Below are 15859 nucleotides of genomic sequence, written 5' to 3'. Positions count from 1 at the left end.
CTGACTGCTTGCCTGGTATAGCCACACTGCACTGGAGGAGAAAGACAAGAAGAGCAAGAGATGAGACAGCGAGGGAAAATGAAAGTAGCCATCAGGGGACATAGACAAGACAGCAGGGGAATAGGGGGAGGAGTAACAGGTTCCATTTGACCTGTACAATTTTCTCTTTCTTCATCAAATTCTTCATCCTCTATGACCTGAATAGAAACAAACAACAGCAAAAAAATGTGGCAGCAGCCAACCTTACACAAAAATGGGTAGTACTTGGCTTCATCCTTTTGTGTGTAGGAATGTGAATTTAAACCAAGTACAATTCAAATTAAAACAAAAATAATTTAAAATAAAATCTTGTGACCCATCCCCCACTGTAATGCACAATCTTCCCAGGCCTCATCCCTCTCCTCCTCAGAGGGCTTAACTCTACTCCTGGTGTCCCGGATTACGCAGCCAATTAGGGCGAAGGCAAAGCCCCTTCTGCTACCGAGCCTGGCTGGAGAGTGGTGTATGCAAGTGTGTGTGTGTGTGTGTGTGTGTGTGTGTGTGTGTGTGTGAGTGAATGTGGTACCAGTTCATGTAACCGTCAGCCTGGTGTGAGGAAGCACAAAGACACAGAATGATGCTGTTGTCTAAAAAGAAACCTTCAGTAATAGTAACAAATAAACTGTATGTGAAGGCTGTATAATTTGATTTCCCAAATACAAATCCTGCAAGGTGAATTATGCATGCAATGTGCCGGACTTCCTTCATTTTCTGATGTGATATGAATATCATTCAGCCTCTATAGAAAGTGAAGACCTTCAAAGTTGTTAAGAATTTCACAATTTATTCAACAGCACCACCAGCTGGCAAATAAGAAACTGATTGAAATTCAGAGGCAACTCCTGACAAATTCGGCATATGTATGTGTATGTGTGATGACAATCCAGGGAGGTGTTTTTGAAAATGAGCCACACACGAGGAAAGCCGAATGAAAACTCAGGTGCTACCTGAATCTTTCTGTTTGTTTTTGACCCTGTGGGCTGTGCTGAGGAATGCATTTGTGAGACTAAGCACATCCCGCGTTATGCCAATGGAAGAAGTCAAAACACTCTGTCTCTTTCACACATGCACATGCAACTCATTCAGTATCTGAGAACACTGCCTAGTGGTAGCTGCTGAGTTTCTAGTGTTTTATGTGAGTGGTGCTGCAATATCTGGTAGTGCCCGTTGACTTGGATCCCCATGAAGGATGACCTGCTTCCTTGAACATGGATGGCCAATATGATCCTCCCTGTTGTTAATATCACTGCCTGGCACATGGTCCTCATCCTCATCCTCATTGCTGTTGTTTTTCTGTTCATCATTCTGGCTGAACTGTCTCAATGGCTTACAAGAATTCCAGAGCTAATTAAATGAAAGAAACTAAGAAAGAGGAAACATAATTTAATTTCATACAGGCATTAGATTTAATTCTGTATTTAAATGTCAGTCTGTTATATTAATACATTTTCCTGCAGTTCTGTGTGAATGGTGTAAAAATTGTTTTAAAAAGTTAGTCACAGAAAAAGAAAGCAGATATTATTCAGCTAAAACCAGACGGAAGAAAATTATAGGGCTGCACACTGTAGCTCCCTTATGCAGTTTTAATGAGCTATCCACCAGTGACATTTTGAGCTACATGCTCTTCTTCAGACTCAAAACAGGACAGGGCATTTTTAATGTTACTATTAGGGAAACACTGATAAAAGTCAGTCAATGTTAAAAAGCTTATTACAGTTCAGGATCCTTTATAATAATTATTAACAAGATTCAAATACAGCTTTAAAGTTACACTATATATTTTTTAATATTAACATTTAATCAAATAATGCATTGTAAAGTAATAAGGATCACTTTAGTGTCAGACCCAATCTATAGAGCTTTCAGTTCACGCTATGTGTCCAGCACAAAACAGCAGAGAGATAAAACTAATGAGTGGCTGGTGAAGAAAGTCAATCAGTAAACAAAATCAAAGACCCAGGTATTTTTTTATTGAGTGTTGGTTGACAGCTGGTGAAAACAGAAACATGGCAACAGTAGGACGCTCATGTAGCTATGTATCTGCTTAATGCAGAGGTAGGTAATTGTCCTGGTTAGCACGTTAGCAATAAGCACTTAAGAGGTTTTAAATTACGGTCGTGTAAGTAGGTTTATTTTGTTTCTGCTCCTAGTGGTCACAAATCACTTCATGCAACTTTAACTAATATGGCTCTAACTATATGTCTGACTTCATTGCACACAGTAATGCAACAGATACATGATATCATCAATCATGATAAATCACATCCTCCTGAGAGCTAAACGGGACATATTCTGTGATGGTTTACACCACCTGAGTTTGGCCAGCTGCTGGTTGAGCTCCTCCATCAGGGCCTTGGTATCACAGTGCCCGGTCAGCAGCAGGCTCTGCCTCCTGGCCCCGCTGCTGAGGAACAGATGGGGTGACTGCTCTTCGGGCAGAGACTCCGTGGGTGGGGAGCGCTGATTAACTGTAGTGGGCCAGATGCCTCTTGGATGTTCTGGGTAAAAAAAAAAAAAAAAAAAAAGTCAGATCAAAGAGCAGGGTCAAAAACTGTAATGTCATTTAAACACCATGGGGAAACTTACATTTAAAAGGTTGTATTTGAGGAAAGACAGAGGAAAATGGATTTCATTGTCATTCGTCATCATGTTAATAGTTACTAACCCTCAGATTCAACAAAATACTATGATACTTAAGAACTATCTATACATATAGTAGGTCATTCGCAGACAACAGTTGTATAAGCATTTACAAAAGGAGAAATTCCTCACATATTGCATTTTGTCATACATACTTATAATACTCATGGTGAAAACCTAGACACATATCCAGAACTAATTAATCAGGGAAGCTGTTATGGCTGTCAACCTCAAGACTCATGAGTTATTCTGGAACAAATATAAAAAATATATACTCTAATGTCCTTTTTTTTAAACCACAATCATTTCAGTGTCTGCAAGACAGCTGGAAGTGGTGCTGAAGCTATTGCACATCATGTTGTGTACATCCAGCCTCAGGGGGAGAGCGAGCATCAAGCCCAGCTTTTGATTGTTTGGTCTCAACCTGAGTGACAGCAGGAAAAGAGCACTGGGCCTCTGACAGCTTACACAAGTGCCAATCTTGTGTCAGACACAGCAGAGCCACATGGAACAGGCTGTCTGACAGTCCTTCCTATCGGACAAAGCTATGAATCTGTCTACATCAATCATACTCCTGTCAGAGTCTTGGCATATCTATCATACACAGACAACACTAGTGTCTGAGCTATTAAGTTATTTGCTGTAGAATATGTTGAATCAGGGGCAGACTTGTTAAATATATTGATGGTTAGATGTAAGAATTTATAAATAGCAAATCCCAAGGGAGGAAGATACTGAAAAGTCCATATAAAAGAATATGTGGGGGTAACAAAATCACAGAAAACAGTGTTATTATTGACTTGATCAGAATCCCGAAACGCAATCTTTGAATGTGCAGGTGCTCATGGTTAAATTCACAGAAAACATTCACAGAAGTTACTGCAAAATGTGACTCCTTGGTCAACGAATTCTGAGACTTTACAAACTCCACAGGGCCATTATGTTCTGTAGTTGACCCTTTCTGACTGGTATGTGGGGAGAGCAATAAAAAATGTATGGGATAAGTTCACAGAGATATGAACCTAAGTAGCAGTGTAACATAAGGGGTAAAAAAAAAAATGCAGTTACTTTTCGTCAATCAAAGATTCTTGTACCCTTAAAAAATACATGTACAGTGACAGCAAGTACTAAAGCCACCTTAATTTCACTTTAATGTACCTGTGCTTGAATGTGCTTTTACATCCCTGTCTCTTCGGGGTCAGCCTCTCCCGTCTTCACTGAACCATTAAGAGCAGTGGAGGTCGTTCCTGAGTCCCCATCAGTTCGGTTCCTCAGTGCGCCGTTGAAGGCGTCAGAGTACAGGAAATGCCCGCCAAACGTCAAAAAGGCCACATAATGGAAGACGCTGTAAAAAGCACTTTATCCTGGAATCAATTCCTTCTTAAACTCGTTTGATGAGACATTTATCCATTTTTTTTTCGTGAATTCATTGAATGAGCATTCAGCATCCATCCTTCCTGACCCGACACCCAGGCAGCCACTTATTCTTCTGTGTTTTTAAAAGGTCACAAAAGCTATTTCTGTCCAAAAAAAGGTCACTTACAGAGCAGGCAATAAGCTACTGCTGTTAGCGTGATATTTCTCTCCCTGTCCACCCACCTGGCTAAATACTGGAGGGAGCCTGTCAAAGCAAAGCACCTGTGTTATGTCAACATCTCCTACCACTAACTAATTCATTAAGGCCACCAGGCATAGCCGGCACTCAATGTCGTTCTGTTCTGCTCCCTGCCGTCTACATTCACAGATGGTGGACTGGCCTTGACTCCGACCAGCTGAAAGCTCTGTTTTCTTGTGTGCACATGAGGCAATGCAGCTTCAACAAGCTAAGCTTCTTTTCTAAGGAAATAATGACAGGTCAATCAGTTACCATAAGAACATATTAATTGGAACAGTCTATTTGCATTCAAGGTAAATAATAGATATTGTAGCAAAAGGCTCCGATTGGTCGACCACTATTCATGGACGACGCAATCTTTTTAGCCCCAGGTCTAACATTCTGTGAGTTGCAGGGCTGTTTGTAGCAAGTACCAATATTTTAGCAGTACATAACTATCGAAAGAAACGTGAGGATAAAGAACAACATTTAATGACCTCAGATACAACTACACAATCACAGTATAGGAAAAAAATGCCCAGTTGATCAAATCTCCAATACTAATGAAAGATTCTAGCATGACACTCTCTTTGCAGTTAAGTTCATTTAAAAAGGTTGCTTAAAGACAACTGTGAAAATTTTTGAGTGGCCCAGCCTGAGCTGAGTTGAACCCAATTGAAAATTTCTGGAGAGACCTGGAAATGTCTGTCCACCTATGGTCCCTATCCAACCTGACAGAGCTTGAGAGGATCTGCAGAGAAGAATGGCAGAAAATCCCCAAATCCAGGTGTGCATAGCTTGTCACGTCATACCCAAGAAGACTGGAGTGTGTAATCGCTGCCAAAGGTGCTTCAACTTAGTCCTGAGTAAAGGGTCTGAATACTTATGTCAATGTGATATTTCAGTTTTTCCCTTTTAATACATTTGCAAAAATTTTAAAATTCTGTTTTGGCTTTGTCATTACGGGGTATTGAGCGTAGATTGATGAGGGGAAATTGTAATTTATTTTAGCAAAATGCTGCAACATAAAAAAATGTGAAAAAAGTGAAGGGGTCTGAATAATTTTTGAATGACCTGTACGTTCTAAAGTTCAGCTGAAGCTAATGAGGCTACAGCAGTCTGAGTTAGCCAAATCCAGTGGGTATCTACCAAAGTCATGGTCCTTATAGATCCTAAGTCCCTCTTTTTCTTACTGCCCCTCCACTGCATCTTAACAAGGAAACACTCTCTGGAGGAGCACAGAGAGGAAGATACTAAAAACATAGTAACTTTGGAGGATAGCTACTTGATTTGTTTAACTCAGACTATTGAAGGCTCATATTATCCTCAGCTTAACCTTTGTAGGCATTTTTTGTCCCCAATCTCTTACATTGGCATTGCGTTATAAAGGGATCTCTTGATGGCCTGTATGGACAGCAGGAACAATTACAACAACCAAAAAACTGAATGCTGTATCAAGATAGCCTTGAAAAATGTGAATCTATCCTTTTAGTGATTAATGTATCATGGGCTGTGGTGAAAACATTGAACATGAGTGATATAATGCAGCTTTGACAGCAGGGCTTTTTAAATGAATATCAGAGGATGTTTGTCACTTCCTGTCAATAAGTCCCAACAACTTTGCAATATAGAGAGCAATGATGCACAGTGGATATTAGTTCAGTCAGTAAAAATACATTTTACTGGTAGGTAAATTGTGGAGTATTAGATGGTTTCTTGCAGGTCTTACATTGGGCTATAATGACAGCTGAGAGTTGGAATGGTAAAATGGTAAATGGACTTTTCTACTCATATCGACCACCTCTTCGCTACAAGCCATATTCACCCATTCACATTCATTCAGTGGATTTTTTATGCGTACTATACATACCATGCTTTTCTGGCATTCACACATGCACTCACACACTGATGATACTCACCTGTGATGGGCTGTGTGTTGATGTTGTTCTGTCTCCAGGTCCATGATCAGAGTGAGTTAGGAGACAGCCAGTTTCTTTTCAGCCAAGGTGATGGGAGGAAGAGAAAGTACAGGTAAAGACAGGTCACAGACATGGGTGGAAAAAGACAGAAGAAGAAAGGCAGAGAGTGTTACTGTGATAAAGAATACCACACCTTGTAATATACATGACTGCATATATAGTAAAATAGACAACTCCAGTAAGTATGCTTACTCCATTACAGGCTTAGGTTGATTTCCCAGGGACAGGTAAAGGAGAAAGGAAGCTCTTCACTCCTGAACACAGACAAGGAAGAGATAGTGCTGAGTGGCAGGTCTTTTCATTCAATGTACTGGCAAAGGAGATGGTGTATATGTGTAATTCATCAACACAGCCTAGAAGCAGAATAGAACAGGGGGCAAATAATTCTCCTATAGCAAACTGACAGCCACCTCTACAAACACAAGGAGCTTCATCAGGACAGGGTCAAAGGTCATCTAGCACTTACTAGGTACGGAAAGGTGGCATTCTGTGGCTAAATTTAGTTTTACTTGATCTTGATATTTGATATTATTTGACATGAAACGTGATTTGTCCCATAGTCATAATTTGGTTTCATCTTTTTTTTTTCTAGGGATACTCAAACATATGCTGTGGTGATGGAGCAAATAATAACAAATGCAAAATGAGCAATTCCTGATTCCTGTGCATTCATAAATAGCAAATTCCTATTTATTCAGCAATTACCAACACTTCGACAGGAGGCAGGGAGTAGTAGCTGACCTAAGTCATGCAGTATTAGTGCTAAGACTTCAACAACATATTGACACTTGCATTTAACATCATCAGTGGTGAAGTGGTCTTCTCGCCTCTTCATTACAGAAGACCTGTCTGCATTCAGGTCAGATGAGCAGGACTCGGGCTCTTTCTGATACTTTGGCGCCCCCTATGGTTCGATGAACAGATCTCAGCCAACCTGAGTCGACAGCAATGATGGACATGTGCAGGTTAGTCTCAAATGTTAAGAGCAAAACATTATGTGCAGTTATAAAAGGAGGAGATTACAAGTCATTCTCTTCCTTTGAAAATTAAACACATTTCGTGAACGACATAAATAAAACAAAAAACAAGCTGCTTGTTCAGTGAGGCCTACCAGGCTTGGCCTGCACGCTCCTGAAGCTACTTGAAATTGGCAACGGTTTGACACAAAAACCGACTCCTGCTGGACTAAAACCAGTAAAGAGTAAAGACGTGTACTATATTTAAGTTTATAACGACGTCTAACAGGTGTAGCTAAACTTGTAATGTGTGGCTGTTGTCCTCACCTGTTCAGGACTCATCATTCCACACAGAGGTGAGGTCGGCTGCTCCTGAAATGTACGTTTCTGGTAGATTGTTCTAGCTGCATAAATAGCGGTTGAAACATTGACTGCCACATTTTAAAACGTTTTATTTTTATATAACGTCTTAAAAACACATAAAACTTTTATACAGTGGCGCCTTACATTTCTGGGTTTCTCGCGATATTTTGGCATTTCTGTAAACTCAACTGTTCTGGATAGCATCAGAGCATCTTTGCTAGCTAATTCTCCCTCCTGTGTTTGCTAGAGTTAGCCGTTTCCACAGGGCCACAGACAATTTGGGACAAACTGGACTATTGACGCAACAGTATGACGATTTTATATTGTTTTTATAAATCTTGTTTTATCAGCTTCATATTTAATGGATTTTCTTCTATGATAATTGTTTTTAATCATGGCATTTCTTTCAGGAACCCTCTACAGAAAACATTATACCTCTCTTTGGGGCCCTAGAGACCTCAGCTCTAAAACATGTTTAAATAATGGGTTTTCACATGCTCTGTATCTGTGATTGGTGTTGACAAAACTTTTAAAGCAGGCTGCCCTTCCCAGATTCCAAATTAGACTATAATATTAGGATTTTCACTATGTTGCTGGAGTTTTATAATATATATGTTCAAGAGAGGGAGTTAGACCTCTCTGTGCTGACACTGACCACAAATGTATATGTGTAGTCAGCTTTTATCAGATGTTCCCAGAAGCCCAGTTTTTGGCAAAGGGATATTACTTCTATAGCCTACATTAATTTGTCTTGGGTTTCAATAACATGAGGAAAAAGGAAAGAAAATTGATTTTGCAATTATTATTATTATTATTTTTCTCACGTACAGCAGTGGGGTCTGTGGGGACCCAAATAGCAATAAAGTAAAGCAAGATCTAAGTATAAAATGGGCTTGGATTCTTAATGTAATCTACTTTTTGTAGATTTCATGAAACTTTAATCTGTTGTTGTTGTTTTTTCCTCCACCTACAATTTCACATCATAGACTGATAACTGGATGATATCTGTTCCCTTTGGATATATATTTGTGCTTTGTGGAGAAAGGAAAGATTTCAAAGACTGATATTTTATACATTATAGCATCATTTTACTTTTTTATTTATTTATTTTTTAAAGATTTCCTTCCTTTGACGTTGTGATTTTCTAGCTTTTCAGTTTTCTCAGTTGCATTTTATTTAAGAAAAATAGTTCTATAAATGTATAGAAATTGCCTGGTTAAAACTGTTAATATTGTCAGTAATACACAAAAGGTGTCTGATATCCAAGTTGTTTCAATTAAGCCACAGACATCTTGTTACAAAACATGTTTTATTTCATCAGGCATTGAAAACAGTTTATGTTACATTACTTAATTATTAATTATTAAAATTTGTGAGTAGAAATTCTCTTGACATCTTATTTCCATTCACCTCTATTTTCCCCCAAAACTGCGCTTTATCAAGAAGATGTGTAAGCATAAAAAAATTGCCTAGGACCTGTGTTTGCAAAAAAGCCAAAGATTTCTGCACTCTTTAAACTTACAAGATAATTTTAACTGCTCTTTAGAGTGATGAGGTGTACATTTTCGGTCAGGTAGTCCAGCCCCCAGCCTCGCTGTCTGTCTGTCAAGGCATCCACTGAGTGCACCAGCTCGATATCACAGCTGTTCCCTGAGGAAAGGAAATGCACCATTAAAAAGCACAAATTCATCTCTATGACTGTTAGCAAAAAAAGTACTCACATTTCTAATAGGGATCAGGTATCCAAGTATCACCTCTGCTCTTCACATGTTTTGGCTAATTTATAAGCCTTAGTTTCATGATTAGTGTCAACAACACTTACCAAACAGGCTGTGCATTTGCTCATCAGGCACAAAAAAGGGAGGACCTGAAAAACAAATACAGTCACAAATATGTTTCATCTTTCACCACATTCATACAAACGCACAGGTCCCCTGCAGACTTCGTAATATGCAAAATAAATGATAAACAGAAGGATATTTCCTTTTGCTTTAAGACCTGATAGGTGTCCACACAGTGCCTGATGTTTTACAGACAATACTGACAGCTACCTTTATATAATTCGGGATTGTACAGCAAAGTGTCCAAAAGGTATCTGCAGTCTTCAGCCATGAGAGAGATGATGAGAGCAGTATACCTGTGGTATTGTAAGAGAGAATAAATTACCATAAGTCAAATTCTAAATTTAAACAGTTTCATGCGGTTTTCATTGCATTTCAGGTTGGTCTGAAATATAAACCATCTGCTTCTATGTTGGGTCTTAAAAAAAAAAAAACAATATAAAAGCTCAGTGGAGGGTTCAGTCTCATCTTACTTTTCTCTGTCTCTTGGGTTGATAGCCACCAGAGATCCCCTGTCCCAGATTGCCCCGAACTGACCCTCGATGGAACTGTGAAATTGAGAAAAAGTAATTGTAAGTAAGGAACACACACCTTTTTAAGACACACACACACACACACACACACACACACACACACACTGGTTACCTACCTGGAGAAGTTGTACAGGTCACATTGATATAAGGAGATATTTTTCTCTGAGCTCTGCAGAACAAAGACAATGTGGATTAACAAACTCTTTTTCTCAGTACATGTGCACAGGTAGTGGTGTCTTTTACTCACAGGGCAATACATGGGTTTATACAGAAGAGTCCCCACTTATTATTGCATTAACTGGACCAACAGACTCTAATAGTGTAATACCAGTAGTTTTGCATGTTTTAGTCCCATTTACGAAGGATCCCATATTTTCAGTATTTAGAGCATACTATAGTGTTTAGAATTTTTGAAAGTGTAAAGGAAGTGCTTGCAGAATTTTGTGAATTACGATTAAAAAAAAATTGCCAATGAGTTGCTTCACACAGCGCTGATGCTGCAGGAGAGTTAACATTAAAACAGTGATGCTGATATCTGTGTGATAACATTACAGACAGTAACACTGGATTGCTGAGAGAGAGAGAGAGAGAGAGAGAGAGAGAGAGAGAGAGAGAGAGAGAGAGAGAGAGAGAGAGAGAGAGCAAACTGAATCCAACACAGGAATGGCAGATTCTGCCACCAAAAATAAAACATACAAAATGTTTATCATTAACATTGTCACCCCTCACCCTTTCTGCATATATACACTTTATCTACCTTGTAAACCTTTGCTCCAGGTATGGCAGGGACAGGCTCTTCACTGTAGGTCAAGTTGTTCTCCTCAAAGAACTGTTTTATGGCCTTTTCTGATATCTCCACCCCAACCACTGAATGGCCCATATCTGCTAACCTGGTATTCACACAAAAAGGAGAGAGACCTTAGAAGTACATTGTTTTCATCACTGAGAAAATGTTTTAATTATAGGGTGTTTTTAATAACAACTGGTATTTTTAGCAAAAATGATAACACCAAATGGGATCCTTATTGGATATAATAAGCTGTTTCATACCACTTCATATCTACTGCTTTCCCACAGAGAGGGAAGAAGAAGCGAACTCCTGTCCGTCCGGCGAGAACTTTATCAATATTGTTCTCCAGCATCCTGTCAAAAATAGAAAAACGCAAAACCAATATTAACAGCACACCACCAGGCGTTCCTGCTCATTTATTCTTAATAGCTAGTTATATCACACTCCATTTAAACTTATTAACTCTAAGAAAAACTTGTCTCCAACAAGCCCATGAGCACCCAGGCTGTGTGCCTCTCTCTCCCTTCTTTCTTTATCGCCTTCCTTTAAATTTTACCATTAAATTTACTAAAATTGATAATAATAATTATTATTACTGTTATTAGCTTTCAGTATTACTTTCATCAGTAGGAGCATTACAGTTACCATTACACTATTATTGCTGTTACAGCCGCTACTATCACTACTATTATTATTACTGTCATTGCATCTTCTTGTTCTTTTCCTCTGTGCTCTCTCTTGCTCTCTCTTTATCTCCTGCGTGCACACTCTCTATCTCTCCCAACACAACTGGTCAAGACAGAAGGCCGCCCACCCTGAGTCCAGTTCTGCTCGAGGTTTCTGCCTGTTAAAGGGAAGTTTTTCCTTGCCACTGTTGCCTAACCCCTTGGTGGGACTTGTTCTGGTAAATAATATTATAAGGAGAAGGTCTAGACCTGCTCTATTTGAAAAGTGCCTTGAGGTAACTTATGTTGTGAATTGGCGCTATACAAATAAAAATTGACTTGACATACAATCAGAGTGAGCTTCGAGGGTGCAGCACGTGAATGAAAGTCCTTATTTGCCTTGTAAATAACTGATTTGTTTGTGCAGCTTTTTCTGACATTTTCACAGGATCACTGACAGGGGGTTATGTTGTTAAATCATACATGCATTTGCAAGACTTTTTGTTCTCCCTTATTCCACTGAGTAGGTAGAAGAAAGTATTAGCAGTTTTTTTTGTTTTTTTTTTACTTGTGTACATGAGGCTGATGGAAGCCAGTTCTCTCCTCCTGCCAGCGTTCCTCCCATTCTCCGAGTGCCATGACCCGATCCGCCTGCGGTGCCAGCATGCTGGATATGTTTGCCTGACTCTGACAACTACAGGGAGGGGAGAAGAGAGCAGAATGAAGAGAATAGCTGGAGAAGAGAAATGCTCTGGAGCAGACAGGTGAGAATGCATGATACACACTTTCACACAATCCTGCACACACACATGTACAACAGCTGCACAGTGTGTGTGTGTGTGTTAAATATGGAGGGGGGGGCACTGGATTGACAAGTAGCTACATGTTGCACCAGAGCATTAAACAAGCCATTAGTGAGCAGTTAACAAGCTTGTGGAGTTACAAAACCATGATTCTCATTGACCCAAGTTTGTCTGACTCCACTGGTTGATAATTACAGAAGAATAGGATAAAGGAGCCAGAGCAGACAGAACTCAGGTTAAAGGTTGTGTACATTTATACAGAGTAATCTAATGTGTAAACACATTGCAAAACTGGAAAGTCAGAGCTTGTGGCCTCCATGGTTTTGTCCCAGGAATAACTAATCCAGCATCTTGAAATGAAAGCATCACGTGGGTTACACAACTCTGACGTAAACCAAACAGCTTGCATAACATGAGGTCTTTCCTATTGTAAATAAATTAGATTTTACTGCTTTGAAGGTACAAAAAATAGGTAGGACATTGAAAATGCCCCAAAATGACTTTCTTTTAAAGAATAGAGCAATGGAACTTTTTAATATTATGACCTGAAGGAATCATATATATATATTAGCTACATAATGGTTTCACAGTCCGAGTCATGCTTACCTAGCAGCAGCCTGGAGCAAAACCAACCACAGTACCACTAAGTGAAAATCTGAGGCCTGCATGTTTGTCAATTCTAATCAAACCCGTACCTTTCCTTACTGAAGACGGCTTATGTTTGATCAACAACACACCAGCAGCAGCAGCGGCTTCGTACAACCGTTTCAATCAATGGTTTATGTGTCTTTATTGACCTCAAGAAAGTCTGTCAGGCAGTCGTTTGGTTTGACAATCGTAGCGACAGCAACAGAATCTGTTAGACAGCAGTTCCTGACAGGTTTTACTCAGGGATAAAAAGAACTCCCAATTTCACCCGGTTTTACTTCTGGTTTGGGAGGAGCCTAATGCTGCGTTCAGGGTGCGTGGAAAATATGGGAATGTACCACTAGTCTCATACAACGGTCCTGTAATAAATCATACCTTTTATGACATGTATAATGAAGCCGTAGCTTGCAGTGTCCACCAGCCTTTTTATATCATAGAGGGAGACTAAATAACAAAAATAAATCTCAGTATACCAGAAGCCAACATACTCATCCTCTAAAATCATCATAAAGTTGATTCAACACCTCTTTAAAACAGTTTAAAAACCTGAACAGTTTCACCTTCACAAAGGAAGGATTTATTGCAGGACTGTTGCATTAGACTGTATCCTTCCTAATGAACTGCCAACCAAGTGTGTAAGAATACTGATCAACTCAGCCAGCCTTGTGTTTTTTTTATTAGTCTTTAGTTAGTAGCTTATACATCTTCTCATTAATTCATAAATGAGTGTAGGTATATCCGTAAGCAGTTACCAATCTACGAATATAGGATAGGCCTACTTCCAAATATTTGTGTGCATTTGTATTTCTTTTTATATATATGGATGAATAAGTAAAAAAAAAATCTTCCTTTTGTTTCTGTTACTGTGTGTATGAAATACAAAAAATGGGGGAAAAAAAGAAAAACCATGGAAATATATCAGACATTTTGTGTTTGTACTGATTTATGATTTAATTAGAATAGAAAAAGAAAAAAACTGGCATAGAACACAAATATTCAGCTAAATGTGGTAAATGTTATGTGGTTCTCCGTGGGGACTAGCAATGGTCCATGAAAGGGTCCTTAGGGATTCCCAAGCAAAATTTTAGAGCTAATTAATTTGCGGTTCTATAGAACCGTGCATAATCTTTTCTACAGGGCGGTTGTTAGCAAACAACAGCGTTGTCACCTTGGCTACATTAATTAAATTTACTTGGTTACAATATAGGCTACATCTTTTCATAATGGTCCTGTTAATTTAATTCCAAATCAAATCCTGTTAATATACTGAATTGCATAACTCCCAATAAGACTCTATTGTAGAATAATCCATCCACCTGATATGAGCAAGTCCAAATTGAACTGGACCTAAACAAAATTCTGCAGGATGGTAAGTTTGTTAGAGCTCTAAAGTTCATTCTTGACCTTGGGAACAATAGTCCTATCCAAAATAAGATCTTAACTTAAGGGCCACTCACTAGATTTTCTTGTTTCTGAAGCTTTCAACTGTACCTCACAGTCTTCCTCAACATGTTGAATTTGATGAAATGTCATGGAGAATGGTATCTTTGCTGTAGTGTAGTGCAATTAATTAGATAATTGATTAGCTGCTCCACAGAAAGTTAATCACCAACTATTTCGATAATCAATTAGACATTCATTATTTATGTTCTTTTAGCAAAAATTATAAAACATGTAGGCTATTGGTTCCAGCTTCTTAACAGACTACTACTTACTACTACCACTATTACCAATACTACTACTACTACTACTAATAATAATAATAATGATTGATAATAATGATTTAAAATGTACTTTCAATTGTCAGTGTTTAATACGATTTATTTATGAAGTTATTTTCTAACAATTGTGACATTTTGATTCTGGACGCACTCTTTTCTTTTTCCTGAAACCACATCCAGACTGTGACAGCTGTCACTAATCCTCAGAAAGCCTCTCCACTGTTCAGTGATTAGTCTCCCTTGCTCAGTCTGCCTCTCTCCACACTTGCTGCGCTGCGTCGGAGTCAGGAGACAGGTCCAGGGATAAGATATCCTTCCAACAGTGGAATCAGAGGGAAGCAGAGGGCGGGGATGTGATTTGTTCCGGACGCAGGGCGGCGCAAGAGTCTCAGAAATGCCGGTTTCACTGTGGAAATAAAGGCGCTGTGTCACCTCAGCTTTGTTCCCCGTGATAGTATTATGCTGTGCCACATTAAATGTACTGAGGCATGGTAGTTAAAAAGCCACATAGCCCATATAATGAAAATAGTGCTGCTAGTGGTGAATTTTAAAATAAACATCTGGGCTCTGTGGGCCTCCCCCCTGCAGATCCTTAATAGGCTGTGGAACCAAAATAACGAAGCATTTTACTTCATTGTAATTTACTCTGGAGTATTAATGCGTTACATATGCCAACTTATTCACATCACCACTGGCTTATGGCCGACAACTATTGTCTTGTAGAATTCAAATGCTGAAACAAAAACATACTCCCAAACTGGTGCCCCTCGTTCAAAATCACCTTCACGATGGTGGCCCAGCGTCTACAAGTGGTGAATTTGAAACCATACTTTCCGCAAAGGTGACACGATTGTTATCCTCAGCCGCAACAAACACTAAAGGAGCCTGGAGAAATGTGACGCTCCTCCATGTCGGTTCAATGCCTGTGCGTAATTCGGTGCTTCCAGAGCACTCCAGTTGCGCGGGGTCGCATCCAGATGTGTGTGTGTTTTTCTTTACCGTGCGACTGAGACGTAGAGGAGCCTCTGAACCAATCAGCACCGCCCGGAGGCGGGTCGTGTGTGGACTGTTGTAGATATGGAAAATGGACAATTTAACACGCACACTCATCATTCATGTCCCTACGGGGAAACCTGTGCTTTTGCATGCTGAATTGATTCGCAAATGCCCGGTCGTGGTGTGAAAAGGAAAATTACCAGAGAGGGGAAGAGCGTGGTTCGCCACCCGGTAAGAGCGAGCTCTCTGTCGCGGAGAAGTCGGAGCGCAGCGGGGATCGTACTGGGTGAT

General features: G+C 39.5%; 2 protein-coding genes and 3 long non-coding RNA genes across 6 annotated transcripts in view; 2 read left to right on the top strand and 3 right to left on the bottom strand.

Annotated features, from left to right (window-relative positions):
• Positions 1-1546: 1546 nt before the first annotated feature.
• On the bottom strand, positions 1547-7180 carry LOC111671884 (uncharacterized). The gene is made up of 4 exons (XR_002761979.2): positions 6445-7180; positions 6193-6266; positions 3838-4024; positions 1547-2537 (listed from the first exon to the last, which is right to left on the bottom strand). It is a non-coding gene; the product is annotated as an uncharacterized LOC111671884 (long non-coding RNA).
• A 1681-nt stretch (positions 7181-8861) lies between these two features.
• Positions 8862-13051, bottom strand: LOC111671816 (putative thiopurine S-methyltransferase). 2 transcript variants are annotated; one of them, XM_023429027.2, is made up of 9 exons: positions 12899-13051; positions 11969-12094; positions 10996-11088; positions 10703-10835; positions 10062-10114; positions 9886-9960; positions 9623-9708; positions 9394-9438; positions 8862-9221 (listed from the first exon to the last, which is right to left on the bottom strand). In XM_023429027.2, the coding sequence occupies exons 2-9, from the start codon at positions 12064-12066 to the stop codon at positions 9103-9105; spliced, it is 702 nt and encodes a 233-aa protein (XP_023284795.1). In that variant the 5' UTR covers positions 12067-12094; positions 12899-13051; the 3' UTR covers positions 8862-9102. The 2 variants fall into 2 exon arrangements, with proteins under 2 accessions (XP_023284795.1, XP_023284794.1); XM_023429026.2 differs by having other exon boundaries at positions 12810-12967.
• LOC147817807 (uncharacterized) lies at positions 10038-10518 on the top strand. Its single transcript, XR_015438664.1, has 3 exons — positions 10038-10177; positions 10334-10361; positions 10469-10518. It is a non-coding gene; the product is annotated as an uncharacterized LOC147817807 (long non-coding RNA).
• A 1589-nt stretch (positions 13052-14640) lies between the features above and the next one.
• LOC147817806 (uncharacterized) lies at positions 14641-15531 on the bottom strand. The gene is made up of 2 exons (XR_015438665.1): positions 15354-15531; positions 14641-14978 (listed from the first exon to the last, which is right to left on the bottom strand). It is a non-coding gene; the product is annotated as an uncharacterized LOC147817806 (long non-coding RNA).
• Positions 15532-15653: 122 nt separating this feature from the next.
• The window catches only part of ext1c (exostoses (multiple) 1c), an 85321-nt gene continuing 85115 nt past the window's right edge, over positions 15654-15859 (top strand). Inside the window, exon 1 of the mRNA XM_023429083.2 lies at positions 15654-15799. The gene's annotated coding sequence lies outside the window, so the exon portion shown is untranslated. The remainder of the gene's footprint in view (positions 15800-15859) is intronic.

The sequence above is a fragment of the Seriola lalandi genome, unplaced genomic scaffold, assembly GCF_002814215.2.
Source record: "Seriola lalandi dorsalis isolate HSWRI2012SDOR001 ecotype SW California unplaced genomic scaffold, Sedor1 jcf7180002054887, whole genome shotgun sequence".
Classification (NCBI taxonomy): Eukaryota; Metazoa; Chordata; class Actinopteri; order Carangiformes; family Carangidae; genus Seriola; species Seriola lalandi.
The sequence above is the reverse complement of the archived record's forward strand: the minus strand, read 5'-3'. Positions and strand labels throughout refer to the sequence as shown.